This window comes from Mytilus galloprovincialis, chromosome 1 (assembly GCF_965363235.1).
Source record: "Mytilus galloprovincialis chromosome 1, xbMytGall1.hap1.1, whole genome shotgun sequence".
Lineage (NCBI taxonomy): Eukaryota > Metazoa > Mollusca > Bivalvia > Mytilida > Mytilidae > Mytilus > Mytilus galloprovincialis.
In genome coordinates this window covers 125,263,381-125,287,238 of record NC_134838.1, presented here as the reverse complement: position 1 = coordinate 125,287,238, position 23,858 = coordinate 125,263,381, and the positions used below count along the sequence as shown (strand labels likewise).

General features: G+C 32.2%; 1 protein-coding gene and 1 long non-coding RNA gene across 2 annotated transcripts in view; one reads left to right on the top strand and one right to left on the bottom strand.

The window, feature by feature from the left end:
• Positions 1-11,620: 11,620 nt before the first annotated feature.
• LOC143057281 (uncharacterized) overlaps positions 11,621-23,858 on the bottom strand; it is a 27,300-nt gene continuing 15,062 nt past the window's right edge. Inside the window, exons 2-3 of the mRNA XM_076230565.1 lie at positions 19,681-19,754; positions 11,621-18,129 (exon numbers count right to left, since the gene is read on the bottom strand). Coding sequence (XP_076086680.1) covers positions 15,628-18,108 — 2,481 coding nt within the window. The 5' untranslated portion in view covers positions 18,109-18,129; positions 19,681-19,754 and the 3' untranslated portion in view covers positions 11,621-15,627. The remainder of the gene's footprint in view (positions 18,130-19,680; positions 19,755-23,858) is intronic.
• Positions 21,577-23,858, top strand: part of LOC143057298 (uncharacterized) — an 8,925-nt gene continuing 6,643 nt past the window's right edge. The window contains exon 1 of the long non-coding RNA XR_012972694.1: positions 21,577-23,150. This is a non-coding gene — a long non-coding RNA (uncharacterized LOC143057298). The remainder of the gene's footprint in view (positions 23,151-23,858) is intronic.

Sequence of the window (23,858 nt, the reverse complement as noted above, 5' to 3'; positions counted from 1 at the left end):
TCTTGATTATACCACTGTCCAAGGTTAGGGGAGGGTTGGGATTCCACTAACATGTTTAACCCCGCCACATTATGTATGTATGTGCCTGTCCCAAGTCAGGAGCACGTAATTCAGTGGTTGTCGTTTGTTTATGTATTACATATTTGTTTTTTATTCATTTTTTTTTTTTTATAAATAAGGCCGTTAGTTGTCTCGTTTGAATTGTTTTACATTGTCATTTCGAGGCCTTTTATAGCCGACTATGCGGTATGGGCTTTGCTCATTGTTGAAGGCCGTACGGTGACATATAGTTGTTAATTTCTGTGTCATTTTGGTCTCTTGTGGACGGTTGTCTCATTGGCAGTCATACCACATCTTCTTTTTTTTTATATATATATAGTTGACATTTTGCATATCTAAGAAACAAACTTAAAGTTAACCAGGAAAAACTTAACATTGATTAATGAACCAAGAAAGTGAAACCAAGTTCAGATGAAGCCTGCTAGACAGACATATACACTCTACAATCATTCAGTACCCTAAATATAGTTGACATTTTACTTATAGTAGTAGAAAAATAGACAAAAAAACAAAAACATGACATTGAGCAATGAACCATAAAAATGAGGTCAAGGTCAAATGACAACTGCTATTTGAACATATACACCTTAATACAATTTTTCCATACACCAAACATAGTAGACCTATTGCATACAGAATAAGAATTGATTGCTTCGCCGAGTGCAGCTGGATACGTTCCCTTTGTGGTCATAAACCTTGTGTTAAAATTTCATAGGTTTCTATTTACTTATACTAAAGTTATTGTGCGAAAACCAAATGTCTTCAGACGACGACGAAGTGATATCAATATATGACCACAATTTTTTTTCAGTCTTATAAAACAGACCAAAACAAAAAAAAACTTTACCTTGACCACTGAACCATGAAAATGAGGTCAAAGTAAAATGACATCTGTCAGTTGGACATGTACACCTTAAAATCCAACCAAATATAAAAGATCTATTGCTTATAGTATCTGAGATATTGACTTGAAAACCTTGTTCACTGATTCATGAACTGAGGCCAATGTCAAGGGAAAACTGTATGACGGACATGTGGACCTTGCAAGGTACGCACATATCAAATATAGTTATCCTATTACTCATAATATAGATCACATTACAAAAAACTTTTTTTCAGGTATTCACTTTACCATGAAAATGAGGTCAAGGACAATGGACATGTAACACACGGAAACTTGACAACATAAGGCACGAAATAAACAATGCCCTTCATTATGAATGGTTGCGGTTACCTCAGCAACAAATTAGTCGACTGGTGGTAGTAAAAGTTGTAAAATGCATTTTTTTTGTACAAAATATACCTCATTTTGTTATCAAAATTGTGGCTAGATAAAAAAATTATCATTAATAAAATTGAGAAAGGAAATGGGGAATGTGTTAAGGCGACAACAACCCGACCATAGAGCAGACAACAGCCGAAGGCCACCAATGGGTCTTCAATGTAGCGAGAATTCCCGCACCCGCAGGTGTCCTTCAGCTGGCCCCTAAAAATATGTATACTAGTACAGTGATAATGGACGTCATACTAAACTCCAAATTATACACAAGAAACTAAAATTAAAAATCATACTAACAAAGGCCAGAGGCTCCTGACTTGGGACAGGCGCAAAATTGCGGAGGGGTTTAACATGTTTATGAGATCTCAACCCTCCCCCTATACCTCTAGCTAATGTAGAAAAGTAAACGCATAACAATACGCACATTAAAATTCAGTTCAAGAGAAGTCCGAGTCCGATGTCAAAAGATGTAACAAAAGAAAATAAATAAAATGACAATGATACATAAATAACAACAGACTACTAGCAGTTTACTGACATGCCAGCTCCAGACCTCAATTAAACTAATTGAAAGATTATGTCTTCATCCTATGAATATCAGGCACAATCCCTCCCGTTAGGGGTTTAGTATCATACTATCATAAAATATATGAGAAGAACATAACCCGTGTCATGCTAATAACTGTTTTAAAAAAAATAATGTAAAATTGAGAATGGAAATGGGGAATGTGCCAAAGAGACAACAACCCGACCATAGAAAAAACAACAGCAGAAGGTCACCAACAGTCTTCAATGTAGCGAGGAATTCCCGCACCCGGAGGAGTCCTTCAGCTGGCCCCTAAACAAATATATACTAGTTCAGTGATAATGAGCGCCATACTATTTTCCAAATTGTACACAAGAAACTAAAATTAAAATAAAATAAAGATGTGTTTAGTTCCGATGCAAAGACCCTATAAGTGAATCAATATTAAAGCCAAAATATGCAATCTTTTATGACCTGACAACAGTATCGTTTCTATATCCCTTCTTAATAAGTCTGTTTAAAGGTTTTGTAAGCTTTTGAGGTAAATACTGACATATTTGTGCTTTGTAAAGAATATTACCATAAAGGATTGGATGTGAAATACCTGAACGTATAAGATGTCTGCATGTTGAGTTATATTTACGAATTATTTCCTTATACCGGTGATAAAATTTAGTAAATGTTTTGACCAGTTTGTGATATCGAAAACCCTGGTGTAATAATTTTTCAGTAATACATAAATTTTATTTACCATGTTTCAATATCATTTTACAAATATTTTATCATATTCTATCCAAAATAAGAGACTGATTTTTCAAGGTTTAAAAAATCAAGCATCTTCGCTAGCCAAGGGTTACGATCCACTCCCGTGAAGGGAACGGGAGTGGATCGTAACCCTTGGCTAGCGAAGATGAAAATCAAGGTGTTGCAATACTTTTTTCCATGTGTATATTAACAAAGATATGAAGCATCCAGGTCTCCAAGCTTCTAAAATATAAAGTATTTAAAAGAATTAATTGCTAACACTGCTATCCTTATGTCAAGCTTTCTACGGCAAAAGTCACAGGCTCGACAATTTACATACATCTTTGCATCGGAACTAAACACATTTATTTAACCAGATGCTCCGCAGAGCGCAGCTTCATACGACCGCAGAGGTCGAACCCTGAACGGTTGGGGCAAGTATGGACACAACATTCAAGCTGGGTTCAGCTCTGAATTTGGATTGTGATTAGATAGTTGACACAGCATAGGTTTCTGACACAGAACGAATGTGGTCTTATGAACTTTATTTTTTTTTTTGCTTTTGAGCAATTCACTATGCTGTTGAATATTAATCCTCTCAAAAAAAAAAGTTTGAAGAAATTTTCTTTTTATTTCTGAAATCTGAAATGAGAAACATTGACCCCCCCCCCCCCCCCCCATTTTTTCACCTCCCCCTTTCCCTTATTTCAAAACTGATCTCAATTCAAATTTCTAATGGAGTTTGCAACAATAACTACTCATTTAAATATATCATAAAATATTAAAATATAAAATGTCATACAGTCATGGTTAAAATTAATATTAATTAATAGTAACTTCTAAAAAAAAGGAAAATGTGTCCAAAGGGACACAGATGATGCCCCCGATAGCATATAACGTTATAAAGGGACATAAATCAAGAACTGTAAAAGTGAAGCCGCCAAAAATTGAACTTGAACGGAGTTTAGAGGTAATAAGCATTATATACACATTTCATTAAATTTAGTTGAGACAAACTTAAGTTAAGAGAACAGAAACTAAAAAAATCTTCAAATTTTCCACTTGTAAAGGGGCATAACCTTAGAATGGTAATCAAAGTGCTTGTAATCACTGAATGATAAAGATCAGTTGGTAGTAAAAGTGAATATTGCATTGTATATTGTGTATAGCATTGATTTAGGGAGCTACCATTTTATTTTTATGGGGGGGAGGGGGGGGGGGGGGGGGTAGGATGAAATTTGAAAAAAATAGGCAGGACAGGAGTTTTGAGTAAAAGAAAAGGCAGGATGAGCAACTTGGCAAAAAAAAGGCAGGATGACAATTTATGTAAAAAAATGTCAGGATAAACTAATAAAAAAAAAAAGGCAGGACAGAAAAGAGTGAAAAATGAAAAGGCAGGACAGAGATTACAACTAAAAAAAAAAAGCAGGACAAAATTTTTCATTCTAGCCACCCCCATAAAAATCAAATGGTAGCTCCCTTAAGTTAATTCAAACACTATTCTGAACATATCAAGATAACTCCAATTTTCAAAGAATATTTCATAAAACATTGGTTTTAGGTGATTCAACAACCATTCTGGACAAAGAAAGATAACTCCAATTTATTGTCTTGAAACTACAAAAATGCTTGTTTTTGGCCCCTTTTTGGCCCTTTATTCCTAGACTGTTTGCCCCATAACCCTTAAAATATATCACAACCTTGTACTTATATATATGGTATTAAACATTGTGGTACAATTTCAGAACAATTGAAATACTTAAACACAACTTATTGTCCTGACAATAGATAAATGCTTGTTTTGGGCCCTTTGGGCCCCTTGTTCCCAAACCTTAGGGACCATAAACCCCAAAATCAATCCCAAGCTTCCTTTTGTGGTTATAAACATTGTGTTAAAATTTTATTGATTTCTATTCACTTATACTAAAGTTATTATCCGGAAACCATCCGTCTTCGGACGACTCTGACGACGACGACGCTGACGACGCCGATGACGTGATACCAATATAGAGGGGGGGCAAAGGGGGGGGGGTCCCATAACAGCAAAACAGTGAATTGATTTGGTAAAAAACAGATAACAAGGAATTGAAAAGGGATAATAACAGATAACAGTAAATGAAATATGAAAATAAATCTGTCCAGGACCAATCCAGTATATGACTCGTAGATCTTAGTATATAACTTGTGGTATATGGACCTAGAAAATTGTAATTTGTGCAAACAAGACGTTTCGGCCGTTGAGGCAGTTCTGCCTTGGTTGATTTTTTTTCCCCGTGACGGTAAGTTGTTCAAAAAGTTATAGTATGGTTATTGAATTTTTCTGAACAAAATTACTAGTTTCTGTTTTTGATATAGGGATTTTTTAAATCTAGGCATTTGAGGAATCAATTTTTAATGATTTAGGTTTTTTTATTTAATTTTTGAAAATAGTGCAGCCAGTGACACTTTATTATCAATTTGATTTTTAGATTTTTTTTTCTGAAAAGCAATATATATACTTTACAAGTAATAAAAAAAAACATTGATGCACAATATATTTTTTTTATTTAATGACCTCATGATAAAACTTACTTATAAAATACAAAAATACCCAGATCAGTGGAGACAGGATATGTAACTGAAACAGCATGCCAGTTATGGTTATTCTGATAATAGAAATTGACTCAAAGTGACAATTCTGATAGTATACTAGAAATTGGACCTAGTGAAAAGGAGTAGGTTCAGTAAGACCCCTTTTTGGCCCCAAAATATAGCAGCTTTACAAAAGTATGAAAATGTAACCTTTTAGATATTTACTGGAAAGTAGAATGCTTCTGCTACATAAATATGGGCTGTTTTTGACAATACAATGCACATATATCGGATACTTGCATCATTAAGTCATGCCAAATTACTGAAAACGTCACAATTTGAGCATATTAGTTAAATTTTAGACGGTTTCCGTCTAAAATGAAAGTGGCCGCATTCGTGTTCATTCATAATATTGAAATGTAAGTTGTATTTGATGATAATACATAATATATATAAAGGTTGATGATGAACACGGATGCGGCCACTTTCATTTTTGACAAAAACCAACTGAAAAGTGACGTTTTTTGGCATATTTGATAGATTTTTCATATTTAAGCTTGAATTGGAGCGTTTTTAATGACTAAATCAGTTGAAATCTTTTACATAAACTAATTAAATCAATTTGAATAGACACTTAAGTGTTTGAAAAGTGTCCAAAATCGTTCGTTCGCTGAACCTGAAATTTGAGGCCAAAACCGGCCCTTACCGGAACTACTCCTTTTGATGACACCAAGTGAAACACCAATCATGTATCTTATGTGAAATTATAGAATATGGAAAATTTGGGTACAGCATTGGAGAAGCTGTAGGATTTTAAAAAGGGTATTTGTCGAAAAATTAAACTGAAGACACATCTGTATTTGCATCAATGGTTTCTGAGCTTCAATTTTCGCCATGTGAAGCAGTTAAAAAGCTTTTAAAAATGTGGTGGTCAGGGTTCTCTTTCATGTAAATGAAAAGAGAGGGAGTAGCACTTATAATATAAATGCTAAAAGAAAAAGATGTTGTATAATTCCCAAAGCCATAATTTCAAACCCACACCACTTAGTAATGTAAAACAATTCAAAGGAGAAAACTAACTGCCTAATTTATCCACAAAATAGTGAACGAGAAACATAGTAACACAGTAACAAACTACAACCACTGAATCCAGGCTCCTGACTTGGAAATAGGCACATACAGAATGTGACTGCGTCAACTTTGGCATGCTAGTTGGTGTCCAATCCTCCCCTAATCAGGGACAGTGGTGTAATAGTACAACATAAAGATTATTATGTGGTCATTAAATAAAAAAATCTATAGGGTGTACCAATGCTTTTTTATAACAATATCCATACTATAAGTTATTGTACAAGTAATAAGTGAATTATAATTTGTACAAAATGCTACATGTTCACAGACAATGGAATTTATTACAAAGGGTAATAATAATATATACTGGAATGGTCCTGGGTCCAATTGATTTTATATGTTTATGTGATGTATGTTACTGAAATTCTTCTGAAAATACAGGGCCACCCGATATTACCAGTAGAAAGACCCCAATAGATATACATTGTAAGAAAATGTGGTAAGCGTGCCAATGAGGCTATTATCCATTCAAATCACAATTTTCAATTATCTTAAATTTCTACGGAAGATTGGCTGTCAAAATGCTAACATTCCAATTTTCAATAACAGTTAACATCAAATAGATTCTCACAATAACAGATAACAAAATAGATAACAGTCCTATAACAGCTAACAAAGAATAAGACAATAACAGCTAACAGTAAATATATTTTCAGAATAACAGATAACAAAGAATTAAAATGCCCCATAACAGCATAACAGTTATACCCCTTGCCCCCCTCAATATACGAACGCAAAAATTTTGCGGTCGTATAAAAACCAGTTGTTGGCACGATACGGGTTATGTTCTTTTCATATATGTTATGATGGTATGATACTAAACACCTAACGGGAAGGATTGTGCCTGATATTCATATGATGAAGACATAATCTTTTAATCAGTTTAATTGAAGTCTGGAGCTGACATGTCAGTTAACTGCTAGTAGTCTGTTGTTATTTTTGTATTATTGTCATTTTGTTTATTTTCTTTTGTTACATCTTCTGACATCAGACTCGGAATTCTCTTGAACTGAATTTTAATGTGCGTATTGTTATGCGTTTACTTTTCTACATTGGCTAGTGATATAGGGGGAGGGTTGAGATCTCATAAACATGTTTAACCCCGCCGCATTTTTGCGCCTGTCCCAAGTCACGAGCCTCTGGCCTTTGTTAGTCTTGTATTATTTCTAATTTTAGTTTCTTGTGTATAATTTGGAGTTTAGATTGGCTTTCATTATCATTATCATTGAACTAGTAGGTATATTTGTTTAGGGGCCAGCTGAAGGACGCCTCCGGGTGCGGGAATTTCTCGCTGCATTGAAGACCTACTGGTGACCTTCTGCTGTTGTCTGTTCTATGGTCGGGTTGTTGTCTCTTTGACACATTCCCCATTTCCATTCTCAATTTTATTGAATGAACAGCTACAAAAATATAACCCAAATTTTCAACAGTTCATATCTGCATATGTATGAAGACAAAAGAATCATAGGGAAATATAAGTTCAGTGTGTATAATTTGTAGGTTTGTAGCTAACTGGCCTGTGCTTATTCTTGTAGAGGATGCCTGTGCCTTAGGAAAGACTTGGATCAATAGTGTCAACCTTTCGAAACCAGATGCTCCGCAGGGCGCAGCTTTATACGACCACAGAGGTCGAACCCTGAACAGTTGGGGCAAGTATGGACACAATGTTTAAGCTTGATACATCTCTGAATTTGGATTGTGACTAAATAGTTGACACAACATAGGTTTCTGACACAGAATTAATGTGGTCTAAGAACTTAAACTTAAAAACTTAAAAATTTTAAATTGGATATTTACCTATTATGGTCCAATATCCAAAATCTAAATACATGGTTAGATTCAGTATATCATAGAACCCTAAGACTTCAATTTTTGATGAAATCAAATAATGTTCAATTTTAGACCCTTAAGACCTCAATGTGGACCAATTTGATAACCGGGCCCAAATATTAAAAATCTAAATACATGATTAGATTCAGCATATTGAAGAACCCCATATATTCAATTTTTGTTGAAATCAAAAAAAGTTTAATTTTGGACCCCGATTTGGACCAACTTGAAAACTGGGCCCATAATCAAAAATCTAAGTACATGTTTAGATTCAGCTTATCAAAGAACCCCAAGAATTCAATTTTTGTTAAAATCAAGCTAAGTTTAATTTTGGACCCTTTGGACCTTAATGTAGACCAATTTGAATACAGGACCAAAAATTAAGAATATAAATACACGTTTAGATTTGGCATATCAAAGAATCCCAATAATTCATTTTTTGATGAAATCAAACAAAGTTTAATTTTGGCCCCTTTTGGCCCCTAATTCTTAACTGTTGGGACCAAAACTCCCAAAATCAATGCCAACCTTCCTTTTGTGGTCATAAACCTTGTGTTAAAATTTCATAGATTTCTATTCACTTATACTAAAGTTATTGTGCAAAAACCAAGAAAAATGCTTATTGGGACCTTTGTTTGGCCCCTAATTCCTAAACTGTTGGGACCAAAACTCCCAAAATCAATCCCAACCTTCCTTTTGTGGTCATAGACCTTATGTTAAAATTTCATAGATTTCTGTTTACTTTTACTAAAGTTATAGTTATAAAAATAGATGGACAGAAGGTCGAAACAGAAAAATGTGGAGCCTTTGCTTTCTCTGTGTCAATGTGCAAGGCCTGCCTTCTCTCTTTTTGCAAAGTGCTATCAGTTTGTGTAAACCCGCTACTGTTTATACTATGTATGCTTTAAGTGTTCAAACCCTGCTTCCAAACTATGTGCACCTGTTGCTTTTGTTCTACCTTGATGTGTAATTCTTGCTTTCGCTTTTTGTACAATCCCAGCATTCACATTTTGTGCATTCTCTGCTTTACTATGTTCAACCTTTACTTACGCTCTTTGTACATGTACAAAACCTATTCTGTGTCGACCCTGAATGTACTGTGCGAAACCCTGATTTCAGAGCCAGCACATTAAATTGAGTGTCTTTAACAATAACTCGAGGCCCTCAAGAGCCTGTGTTGCTCACCTGTATCTACTTTGGTTTTGTAAAATAAGGTTAAAATCATAATAAATAGTATTAGATACCCCAATAATGATTGTGACCAAGTTTGGTTTAATTTGGCCCAGTTAGTTAAATTAAAAACAGGTCATCCCAGTGTAGTCTTACAATAGCAACTGATTTTTTTTAACAATTTTCCAATATAGCTAACTGTGTAACCCTCTTTAAATAAAGAATTATTATTAATAGACTTCTTTAGTAAACCCCTAAAAAGATTACAAAAATTTGTTAAATTGATGATTGTGGCCAAGATTGATAAAATTTGTCTCAGTCAGCTTTGTCTGTTAACTTTTACAAAAAGTCCTCTCTGTAACTACTGAGACAAATTTAGAAAAGGTGACTATAGAAAGACGTATTTCGCACTAGTTTTGGTATCTGTAAGCATAATTGAATACAATGTTTTTCTTGTACATTAATTTATTTTCCACTGACACCTAAACAGCTATCTATCATCTTCTATTATTCTGTTCTCAATTGTAATTTATTTGTTCTTGAGGTTTTGTCTTTTGTTCACCAATATCATATAGGTACTATATTCACCTTTTCTACACTAATTTCTATTGGACGTTGTTTTTGTGTCTTTTGTTATACAACTACTGCAATCAAGATGAATAAGGTAGAGGTTATGTGATAACACTAGTTTTACTCTGTCACATGCTAATGTGCCTGTTCCATGCCACTTCGTCATTGGTTCTTTTTTTCTATACCGGTATATAAATGCTGACTTTTTCAAAGAATTTGGTAAATAAACTGTCATCACAGAGGTATGTCTCGCCTTTTTGTAATTTTGATTATGCAAATGTTGAAATCAAAATAGCAATACTTTAACATATATACACAAGCTATGCAAATATTCAAAGTCAATGAACCATGACTGTAACTCCAATGCTAATACAACTGCATACCAAATACCATTGACTTATTATATTAAGTCGTTCCCAAACCTAAATACAAACATTACCTTGTAAACTATGTAAAAGTTTCAAAGTCAATGAACCATGAAGACGGGGGTGGGGCTATATAATCTCCATGGAAATGATACTTGCAAATGCCAATAAATTTGCATACCTAATAACATTGACTTAACATTAGCAGTTCATCTTAATCTGATCTAATCAAACTAATACATGTAAATTAAGATAAGTTTCAACAGGAACACATGTTTTTTAGCCAGTATTTTAAAAAGAATATTGATGAAACAGTTCAATGCAATTTTTAAATGGTTATTAGTATACATGTTTATAACTTTGTAATATATTTTTACAGTGTCTCATAAGTCAATTCGTTTGGCTGGGTATTGATTATTTTAAATATTGTATATGTTTTACTGTTCAGCTGTTAATCAATACGACACTTTAATAAAATAATTTATTATTATATTATATATTGACAGGACTTGACACTACCTGTTAGGTATACTGTTCCCAGGTTTCAAAGTCATTAGACTGTGACTGAGAAGCGAGGCCAAATATTCTCCATGGAAATGAGATGTGCCAATGCTTATACAACTGAATACCAATTAACATTGACCTACCACTAATGGTTCCCCTTGAACTGACCTAATAACAAACTAATACATGATAACTTAAAAAAATTCTCAAAGTCAATAGACTATGACTAAGGGGGCGGAGCCAAATTATCTCCATGGAAATAATATGTGCCTATGCTAATGCAACTACATACCAAATATGATTGACTGACCACTTGTGGTTCCCTACAAACTAGACCTATTAAATATCAAACTTATACATTGTTGACACCGCCAAAAATTTTCAAAGTCAATAGACCATGACTAAGGGGGCGGAGCCAAATTATCTCCATGCAAATGAGATATGCCAATGCTTAAACAACTGCATACTCAGTATGATTGACCTTCCAGTTGTGGTTCACCATAAACTAGACCTAATCACAAACTAATACATTGTTGACGCCGGAAACAGCATACCTATGTTTCACTTTTTGACATAATTTAGTGGTAGAAATTCTTCGAGTTGTTTGATTATGTAAACTTCGTTGATGAATTGTTATCAGCTATCTTATTCTGTACTGTTTCCTTGATTTTCTAATTAACCAGATTGGATCGAAACTAAAATACCTTTCCTAAAACTTATTATTGATACATAACATGTACGCAAAAAGTTGCCTTGTTGGAGACATTGTACCTTCAGGACTTGCACTTTGTCCTTGACATTGCATCCTGCTATTAAGCATTCTTTTTTTTTTGCTGACACAGCTTGTGAGAAATAACCAGAAAAACAAGAGCATGAAAACAATTTTTATTTTTGGTTTGAAGCAGTGTATGATGAAATAATAAATACAAAATCTGTATGAACATTAAATACTGTACAGATGGTAGGTATGTACAAATGTAAATAATCAAATTTAATTCAAATTTACATAAATATAGACATGATAATTACCAGTAATCTTGCTGATATTGTCAACTAAAACTTTTAGTGTGTAGTCAAGTTATGTAAACTTTACTTGCTGTTTTGAATCTGTCATGGTTTTTTTACAACAGAAATGAAAGAAATTAATGTGATTTGCTTTATTTAAGCAAAAATATAAATGACTCACAACTTCACAAGGCTCATTTCTTACTTTCTTTTTGATATATTAAATCATCTAATGACAAGTCTACCTTTAAATTGATCTAAAATTTACAATACTGTTTTTGATTTAACAATCGTAAAAGGAAACTTATGAAAATAATAACATTCAACAGTTTATCTGTTTGTCTTAGTTTATACATGTTTCTGGATTCTGTTTTTTATATATAGATAAGACTGTTGGTTTTCCCGTTTGAATGGTTTTACACTTGTAATTTTGGGGCCCTTTATAGCTTGTTGTTTGGTGTGAGCCAAGGCTCCGTGTTGAAGGCCGTACCTTGACCTATAATTGTTTACTTTTATAAATTGTTATTTCGATGGAGAGTTGTCTTATTGGCACTCATACCAAATCTTTCTTACCTTAATTCATCTACATATGGCAAGCAAGAAAAAAAAAGTCTTTTTACTTTCTACACACTAAATGTTGATACAAAGTGGTCAGTCTTTAGTACATAATTTTCTTCCACAACATGTTTTTCTTGTAAACATCATAATCACTGTTTCAATTCTTTCAATACTCATATAGAAAGTAATGCTTTCAATGCAAATACAATGTGCATCTTCAAAAACAAGAGTAAATTAAGGGTAGACAACCTGCAATTCTATGCAAAACTATAAAATAACCAAGACTGCCTGATGAAAACTATTGTTCTTTAGAAAACTGATTAAATCTATCATTATAAGACTGAATGTAAATTTAAAAGTGTATTTTGTTAAAAAATATTTTATTCTTACAAATACTTTCATTATCAAATTCCTAAGAAAAAATCTTTTCAAACAGGAATACCAATTAGATTTGTCATTCTACTAAGAAAATATTCCCTTTTCAGTAACGTAAGCATCAATACAACCTAGTTTACAAAGCATTTTCCACTTAAAAATAGCCCCTGGTGTAAAAATATCAAGTCTATATAGCAAATAATGTAATACTAAATGAAACTAATTCTCATAATAAATAATTACAAATACATGTAGTCTGTTATCCCATTTTTGTGTTTGTTCTCACTGTTGAAATATAGCATTTCATTATTTTACTACATGTATATCCAAACAGCCTTCAGTTCAAGAGAATATTCAACCATAATTTCATGTATGGTATTGCAATACTAAATGAATATACACTGTCTTACAATCAAGGATCTTATTTTCTAATCGACAAGAAACAATAAATTTATTTGCATTCTCATTACATTTGTATAAACTGAGTTTATTTCCATTAAAAGTATAATTCAAGAAAATGTACATAATACTCATCAAATAATAATCACTGGATTCAGCTCATTGTCTAATACAAAAAATACTGAGAAAATCTACCAAAAATAAAATGTATGGTAAATTCATTAGGACTCAATTCTATACACAAATGATACAGTACAATGTACAAAACATAATAACAGTTTAAAATAGGTTTTTCAAATCGTAACTCTTGTCAAAGTTATTTTCCTATAAGCAGAACTTTTCATATATTGCTTCAATTGAAAAAATCTTATGCTAAATCAACTCGAGAATCATAACTAAATGATGAAATTGACACAAATTTATCGTTATTCCAACATTGATATTATAGAAAATATACTATTTTATGTACAAAAAAAACCTTCTGGGCTGTTTGTTCAAGAACATTTTATAACAGTTTTCACCATGAACGAAAGAAGATTTTTTTATAAATTTGTACTTTTGATCATAGACTTAGTTGACAATTTTTAGTTTCAAACACTTGGTTAAATATAATTCCAAAAGTTTTGGTGAAAAAATAACCCACATGGGAGTCAAAGTCAACTCTTTAACTCATTATTTTTTAAAAATTTAAAAGTAGCGAGATAATAGCTTTCCATTTCTTCATGTAGAATGTTCACATTGTTTATATGTGTAGTTTCTGAGAAATTAGAGCTGTATGTTTAAACACTAGTTAACTTAAAGCTAAAATTAAAGCAAGCATTCTGTTAGTATTGCATGGCAATACACAGTCCACTTCCGGTTAAAAATTCATTGTAATGGAATGAAATTCTAATTTGATGATAACTTGTCATGGTGTAAACTATATAAAATTACAAACAAAACTACCACTTAATTCTTTAAAAGAAAAGGAAAAAAATCCAAAATGTCATTTATCTTAATACTGTACAATGTCTTTTACAAATCTTTAAAAAACAAGAATGTGTTCATAGTACACGGATGCCCCACTCGCACTATCATTTTCTATGTTCAGTGGACCGTGAAATTGGGGTCAAAATTATAATTTGGAATTATAATTAGAAAGATCATACCATAGGGAACATGTGTACTAAGTTTCAAGTTGATGTAACTTTAACTTCATCAAAAACTACCTTGACCAAAAACTTTAACCTGAACTTCGCACTATCATTTTCTATGTTCAGTGGACCATGAAATTGGGGTCAAAACTATAATTTGGCATTAAAATTAGAAAGATCATATCATGGGGAACATGTGTACTAAGTTTCAAGTTGATTGGACTTCAACTTCTTCAAAAACTACCTTGACCAAAAACTTTAACCTGTAGCGAACGAACGGACGCACGGACAAACGGAGGCACAGACCAGAAAACATAATGCCCCTCTACTATCGTAGGTGGGGCATAAAAATGAGTTGTTTCCCTTTGAACAGAAATCTAGAATGTTTTATGAAAATTAAAAAAAAACAAAGACAAGAATTACCAACCCACAACAACAGTGAATTATCACATGTGTTTACTAAGAAAGTCCATGGTATAAACCAACTGTCAAAACTATGTACACCACTATTTACAAAGTAACAATTCATGTAAATAACAAGTAATAACCCTTTGTACATGTAACATAGTTATTCAAAAATAAATAAAAAACTGCATTCAAATTTTCAACTTTAAGATAACAATTACAACAGACAACCAGGAGTTAAAAGACTTAACTGTTCCTTCAATAAGTGTGTTAATTTATTTCAAGGTATTCAGAAAATAACATGCAAATGTCAGATGCCCAAAGTTATATTTAAAAATCAGATTATGAAAGATTCTTTTTTCAACTTTTCTTTTTACATTTAGATTGATCTAACATGTCTGCACTACATGTACACAATAAACAAAAATATTGGCGAATAACTGACTTGATGTAAATAGTCTAAAACTGCTTTTTCTTTGCATGGACATAAGTAAAATCATAGATAATAAATTTACTCCTGAGTCATAGTTAGCTTAGGTAAGTATGTTGTATCACTGGGTAAATTTAACATTCTTCTTGAATGAACAATGAAAAGCTTATTACAAAATAAAATGTACTGAGAATATGAGTTAGATGGGACTAAAGGGCTGTTCCAGAATTAACAGTTTAGAGGGGGTGGGAGGGAAAATAGGTGGAGGGTGAAAAGAAAATCACTTATTGTCCCTTTCCCCATGCATATAATATTCAATTGGTTAATCCTTTAATTTTTCCAACTATCTTTCTTTAAAAAAATACTTTAATGGCGTGCCTTTTGATACCTGTGGCCTCCACACAAAATCATTTCTTGAACAGCCCTTAACAAATACAGAAACATATCATATAGCTACTATTTCAATACCTGAATTTTCAATAATGTAAACAATTAGTTGAAGCATACAAAATATGAATATAAAAATAGCTGATCATATAACATCATTGTTAATATATATTCAATAAAAAATATCATGAAGTCAATGAATCTTTCTGATTACTAAGAATGACTGCATCAAGGACATAAACCAGATTGTCTGGATTCTTGAAAAAGTTCCTTTCAAATGTTATTTCTGGTAAGAGCCATCTTAGTAGCAGACATATTTTCTCTTTCAATGCTCGTAAACAAATCTTTGGTTTCTTACACAAAACAATGGCAGGATCATAGACTTCAACATAAGTTTCTTTTGGTTTGTCATCTTGAGTTTGAGAGTTGCTGCCATTATTGTCAGAGTTATTCAAAGGGAGATAAAAACTTTGAATTTCTTGGTCACAGGATTCATCAAAAGAAATATCTTTTTGTTCACAATGTGTTGGTGGAACTGACGATTCCATATTCATACCAAATAAGCTTTCAAAAATATTGCGGTCGCTTGATTTAGCATTAGCTTTGTGCTCACTTTTTTTATCTTCATGACTAGAATTTGACACATTGCATTGCATTTCTGACTTTTCTTCAGCTTTTGAAGGAGTTGATTCATAATTAGCAAATAAATCAAATATATTAGCAGTTTGTTCAGTTTTAGCACTATTTGGACTAGTTTTTGATTTCGAAATAATGTCTTTCGATATAATATTCTTCTTCTGGAAATTTATGCTACTTTTTTCGACATCCTCAGGAGAACTAATGTCATGGTCATTCACAATTCCAGAATCAGCCTCAGACAAAATTCTCTCATGAATTTCGCCTTTTTCAATATCGTCTTTATTTCCGTTCTGAAATAGATCGCCATTGACATAACTTACATTTTCTGACATACCTCCAGTGAGAAGTACTTGAGTCTGATCAGGATAAACTATGCCGTTCTCTACAGGAATAGCATAAACAATACCTTCATCACTACCCTCAGGAAGGCACAACTTTGAGAATAATTCAGGTTCACCAGATTCTTCTAATTGGTCTGACTGAGAACAATATAATATAGGTGGTGCTTCATCATCTAAGGGGGGATTGTTCATTGAGTTCTGTGGACCTTGTTTTTCAGGGTCCAATATTGGTTTGGAGGGATCACAAATTGATACAACATATTCATTTGAATTAATCTGGTCGTATTTGAGATTCCCTTTTCTTTCCGATTTGAACTTTTTATTACTTTTACCACTCCTGCTGATCTCAGATTTACTGTTTAAATTGTGTAAAAATTGCTGGTGTGCATTATGGAGAATAGAAATCATTTGATCAATACACTTGTCCACATCTTCACTATCAGGACTGGCGTAATTAAATATTTCATGAACACATTGTGGGAACAAAAGCCTACACACTTCCATCACTTTGTTTCGTAACAAGATGAGCTGAGTCATATCACGAATAAATCGCCTATGATCTCTCATCATGGAATGTGGTTTACGATATCTCACTAAGTCTTCTGATTTTCTTTTATGATGTCCTGATCCCATACAGCAAGAACACATACTCTGTCTTACTTTCCGGGATCGTTTTCGTCGGGGAGATTTCGAGTCCTGCTCATTTTGTTGTACACTTGGTGTTGTTCCTGATGAAATGAATGACATGAATTGTTGCTGCCATTTGACTTGGGCGATTTGTTTTGATGGCTGAGAATGTTTGACATTGGACCCTACATATTGCACTTTTTCATTCACAATTCCATTTTCAAATACTTCTGTTACTTTATTTGAAACTGATTTCACAATTTCAGTTGACTTAATCTCACTGCTATCGTCCAGACTTTCCACATCAATGTAAGTTTCACCGGCAGTATCAAGTTCTGAACAGTTTTCACTAGTATAACCTTCTGAGTTCATACATTTATCACTGTCATTGTTTTCGGTTGTACTACAATTAACAGTTTCATGAACTTTTGACCCTGAACTTTTCTCAGAAACCTCTTCATTTTCTGAATCCGAGCTGTCTTCACTAGTTTCTCCTTCAGTTTTCATAACAATGTCACAGCTATCTTGTACACTTCGTTTGACACATGTACATCTTATGTTTGTGTTATTGTTTTGTTCAGAATTACCCAGTCTACATTTCTGACATTGAATTTTGTCATTCTTTCCACTTGTTTCAACCTTTGAGAAAAGCTGTGAATCTGGAGGTGAACTACAACTGGTACTACTATTAAATGGACTGTTTCCATTATTACGAGTTCCAATCTCTGACATTGGAAAGTCTTTACACTCACCCAGATCTGGCAAGACTGCAGAATCAAATGAATGGCTTTTACTTAAACCACTTTTTCGATCATTCAAAGTTGGCCATGAGTATCTGCTTCTACTTTTGATCTTCAGAAGGTCACCTTTAACTGTTTTGTACACTTTTTTCCGATGAGGTTTGTTTCTCCAGATCTTCCGTTTATACTTTCTCAAGAGTTTATCAACGGCATAAGTATAGGGTTTATTCTTAAATGCACGTATTTTCATGAATTCTTTATTTCTTTCCTGCTCTGATTTCTTAAGGTGGGCCAAGAAAGAGCTATTGAAGTCTGTCATATTGTCACTTTCACAGCTGACCTGAAAATAAGATAATAAATATGAATGGTGATTTTGAGGTACTGGTTGAAAACTGTTATAATTGTTTCTTTCTTATAATGTTTTTTACAAGAATCTTTTAATGCAAGTTTTTTTAAAACAAAATATTGAATACCTATTATCCTAATCAAACAGAAATTAAACTTGAATCAATTCTAGTCACATTTTAACAGAAATTAAACTTGAATCAATTCTAGTCACATTTTAACAGAAATTAAACTTGAATCAATTCTAGTCTTTTATCATAATCAAACCTAACAGAAATTAAACTTGAATCAATTCTAATCACATTTTAACAGAAATTAAACTTGAATCAATTCTAGTCACATTTTGATTTATGTCTTAGTTGTTCTTTTTTTATATGGTCAATATATAGTTTAAAACCATACAACTGCTTGTTACTTATATGTTAAATGAAATATTTAGTATTGTACAATATTTTGAATACCATCCATGTACATTGGATTTCAATTTTTCTGACCAGGTTTTTTTCTTTTGTTATCTAAAAATTTGATGAAACATAGAAATACTTTTAAGGTTAAAAGCTGTGTTTTGTACCAGTTTTTCCTTTCAAACTTAAATTGTCAGAAAAGAGAGAAAAATTTAATCTTTTATAGTAAGGTCTTGATTTAAATACTTTACAATAATACAAACGGTATGGTCCAAAATTGTGGTGTTATAATGTTTCAGATGGTTGTTGGTCTTTCTTTAAAAATCAGCTTACAAACTTCATATATCATTATTATTAATCATGAGCTGTTATAAATAAGTTATAAAGGGACATAATTCTAGAGTTACTTGGCATTATGTATAAGTTTCATAAAAAATAACAAAATTTACGTATAACAACTAAAGAGAGCAGAAATGAAAATGGAATGGACAGAAGAACTGACAGTTCAGTGTAAAACTTATTGCCCCTTTCTTAAGGCTATAAAAAAAATCATTCTTTTCTACTTCTAGTGCAATTGTTCCTGAAAACAAAACTCACAACTAATTTTACTTTAAAGTTTTGAAGATCTGGACTAAGTCTTAATAATGAAAGACACTATATGAATTTTGATTTTTCTGTGCCATCATGAAGCTGAGATATTAGGTAAATGTAAAACAAGGTAGTCTTATAGCTAACTAATTCTAATAAAAAAGATTATTGCTATTTAACAAATTTTCCTTTGATCTTACGGACTGATAGTTTCCTCTCTCAGCAAAGTACAGTGGTAGGAAAATTATTGCTAGAAATTAAACATGTTAAGGGCGCATGTGCAGTTGTAAATGTAAACATCAACATAATCATAGAGAAAATAGCGATAAACAGATTATCATTGGTCACCTCAACAATAATCTGCAAAGTTTTCTTTCCTTAACAACATATAACAATCAATATGATCAATGTGTGTGTGCCTTTTTATTTTTTTAGATTTCTTTCTTTTCTAGGTAGGATTTATAGAAAAGAAATCCTTACAACATGTACAATAATGTATCTTAAAATATTTCTCCTTTTTCTAGTTATCACAATTTTGGATCTCTAATTTGTACCTGTTTTCAGATAGACATTTCCATGGACATATCTATATCTCTACACATGTATCGTGTTGTCTTCAAACCAATCTCTGAAATAATAATTCATATTTGAGTCATAACATATATATAATGTTTAATAAAATTGCAAAATAATAATAATCAAAATTGAGTTAAAGTTAACATTTGCACTTTCAAAATTATCTGCAAAAGGAGAAAAAATCAAAGAGCATGATTGCTCTGAGGGATACGATTGCCATTGTTTTCATTGATACATGTATGGCTTAAATTAAAATGTTGTTTGTTTGCCCTTTACGGACCGTCCCTATAAATTCGTTCCGCCTGAAAATCTTTTATTTGTATTTCCCGCTCAAAACTTTTTTACAGGAATCCTCAGGTTTTATCTTTCCTGTATAAGGTCTAGTCTGTTTGGTTCGACATTTAGAGTTTCAAAATATTTGTTTGAAATCGATGTTGAAAGCTTTGAAATCATGATATGACGAACATCACTCTGTGTCTTAATACTTGAAGAGTAGGGTTCATTCAAAAAAAGGTTTGTTCAATACAAAATTATCAACATGTGTACAAAATATTTTGTAAACAGACGTTGTATCCTATGTAGGCATGGCCTTTGGTGATCCGTAGATCAGGATGATTATGCCTTCGACCAGCATTGAGTGAAAACAAGGCCCAAAATAAAAAATATAAATGCACAATATAAGATTCAGTATATTATAGAGCCACAATAATTTAGGTTTTGATCAAACAGAGTTTAATTTTGGACCCTTTGGACCTCAATGTAGACCCAAATATAAATTAGGGCCCAATATCCAAATAGTAAAACAAGGTTAGACCCCCCCCAAAAAAAGTTAAAGCCTTTCAGTTTCACAAAATGTTTATCTCTTTCAACAGAGTTCACTGAAGGCCAAAATGAGACTTAGACCAGTATTTTTATCACTGGTGGTGGTTTCAATGACCATTGCAAAAAAATGGACAATTGCAGTGCATATATCGGCACATTTTTATATTGAACATATGTTATCATTGTAATACTCTAGTTCAGGGAAAGCTTGTTCGCGACCTAGAATTCTGAGTTGGTCAAGCGTTTAATTAAAATTCATGCGAGAATATGCGAGATTTGGACGAACTGGGGGCAAAGTCATGTATGGTACACATCAATATTCTGTGTTTAATAGGCGTTTATTAGGACGCCTGCCACTTTCCCGTTTACCTGTGAAGTCGTTGAGTGTCATCTGTTTTTTGTTTGTTTATGTTTATGTGTAATAAAGTAAAATAAATAATATTTTGAAAAATTTCGGGACATAGTGCTTAAAAATTACGGGAGAAAATTGGAAAAGAAATTTGAAATTACTACTTGCAAATAGCCAAAACGAAATGTTTGATAAAGAAGGAACGAGGTCCTTCAAGTCCCTGGAAGCTGTTAAGAACTTTGAAGAAGTTTATGTGCAGAAATATAATTTTTTGTCGACTGAGAATAATTTCTATAGTAATTGTAGTATAACAAAAAAAATCGCATTTAGTATCATTTTTTTACCTTTAGCTACTAACGTGAATTTTCTGACACAAAAATAAATATACGACAGAACTGTTCATTAAAAGTATGTAATCAAATGCCAAACTATATATATATATATGTGTGAAAATTTACTTTCTGAAGATACAACAAAAAAATATAAAGAATTTTTTTCTGTTTAAGATCTTAATAAATCTCATTGAAATTAACTAGATATTTTGTATACAATATTATGAATGCTTCACAATATATCAAAATAAAATGCTGAACGACCCAGATCCCCCTACTTTCAAAAATTGTCAATATCCGATGCATTTAAATTAAGCACAAAAAAATTATGTAAATACACGCATGCAATCAGGGCTAGCATTTTGAACATATTGTAGCGGGCAGGGGCTTGAAATGCTTCGACCCAAGAGTTTTTACTCAAATTATATGAGTAGTTTGTAAATAACAAAGTCAGTATGACAAGATATGAGCTGGTCAGTATAATATAGGCATTTGCTAAAAGTCACGTAAATAAGTTTCTATCTTTTATTCATTTCAAGAATCATATATTTTCAGTTATATTCAAGATAAACAACAATTTTAACTAGTAATATATTTAAACTATAGACTTAAATGATATGACAAGAATCTATTCAGTATGATACATGTAGAAAGTTATCTCTACACTCAAGAGATATTCATTAACTTATCTCTAAACTCAAGAGATATTTATTAACTTATCTCTACACTCAAGAGATAATATGTTGGTGTGTCAGAAAAATACATAAAAAAGGCTGAGTCCTGCTATCTTACTAAGAAAATAAATTACCTAAGAGAAAATCCTAACTTCAAGTGAATTTAATCAGAATACCTCTTTCTGACATTTTTGCATATAGTTGTAACTGATACCTCACCAGTTACATAAAACATGTTTATTATTATTAGTTATATTCAGAACCTTTCCTGAATAACTAACAATGAAATACAGTTTATACCATACATAAACTGTATTGTTTATTATAATTTCCAGACCTTTAGGAAATTATCCCTTACTTGTCAAATGTTTTCCTATTTAATCCTATTTATTACAAAATGACAAACGTTAACAGTAAACATGAACTTCAATGAACAATTTCAATAATCCTAACTTTAAAAGATAAACTAGAAATAAAACTTCAAAGAGTCCGCTAAAATGAAATATTCCTTTTAAACTTTGAAAACGCTAACTTTACTATTTTCCTTTACAATTTAATCTTTTAAAAATAATAAGTTTCTATGAAAAATTAACCATTTGACTAAAATAAATAACGAGCAAATAAAAATACCAACTGTAAGAACCAAAAGTTTAAGCAGAACTGACGACCAAGCGTCGAAATTACGTCAATGTTGGATTGTTGGATTGTTGGATGGTTGGATGGTTGGATTGTTGGATTGCGCGCTTGCCGTCCAACCACATATTTGAATTCTTAAATAAATTACAAAAATCACAATAATATACAATTTAAGTAACCTTTATATAATAAACAAAGTTTGCATGGTACTAAACAAATTTCTATGGTAACTAAAAATACAACAATATATACAGCGCCACCGGAAGTCACAATACGTAAACAACATTGCAAAAAGTTATGTGTGTCACCGGCGGACCAAAATGATAAATATCAAGGATAGTGAGCATTAACATCTACAAAACATTGAAGACGTTGACTACAAATACTAAAAGGAATTACAAGAAGTATGTGAAAACAGTTGCCAACACGTAAAAATAGTGTTTTTATTGAACAATCGTCCAAAGTGACACATGGGTTCTACTGCGCATGTCAATACATTTCATTCATAAAATTCAAGCACAGGTGCGTGGAATTTACTACGATTTACTACGATCTACTACAGTTGCTACAATTGGATCATCACAAAAATACAAGACATACAGTTGGATTATTCAGTGGATTATTACTATGAACTGGTAAATTATTACATGAACTTCAACTGGTTTATCAAATATATGCAAATGACAGTAATTCAATATTTTTAGAAAACTCATAACATTGTAATTGTTCTTACTATAATTATTAAATGTTAATTAAAACTTATTTGCTTCAGTTATCATATGTTCCAGACTACAAGCATTACAAGTAGTATAATACAAGTTATTTCACACAGTTACTGTTTCCTACATCATAACTTACATAAAAATTACAGAATATTAGACACGGCAATGGACATTTGAGCGCATTGACAGGACATTTGAGCGAAAAAAAAAGGACGTTTGAGCGCCAAAGTATAGGACATTTGAGCGCCTAAATTTTAGGACATTTGAGCTAAAATAAGAATAAGCGTAGGACATTTGAGCGAAAACAAGTCTTGGATAGAGAATTGTCTTATTGGCAATCATACCACATTTTCTTATGAATATAGTTCATTAAATGAGGAGTTTACCAACAAAAAGATTAAAACATATTTTAATTGTAAAAAACAAAGCACTAAAAACAAAGCACAGTCATAAAACAGGAGTTTACCAACAAAAAGATTAAAACATCTTTTAATTGTAAACAAAGCACTAAAAACAAAGCACTGTCATAAAACATAAAACTCGGCAACGGCATTATTTACAAGTCTGTTCGGGCTTGGAACTTATATCCCAGGCTTCTGACATAAAAATCCCTCGTAATTT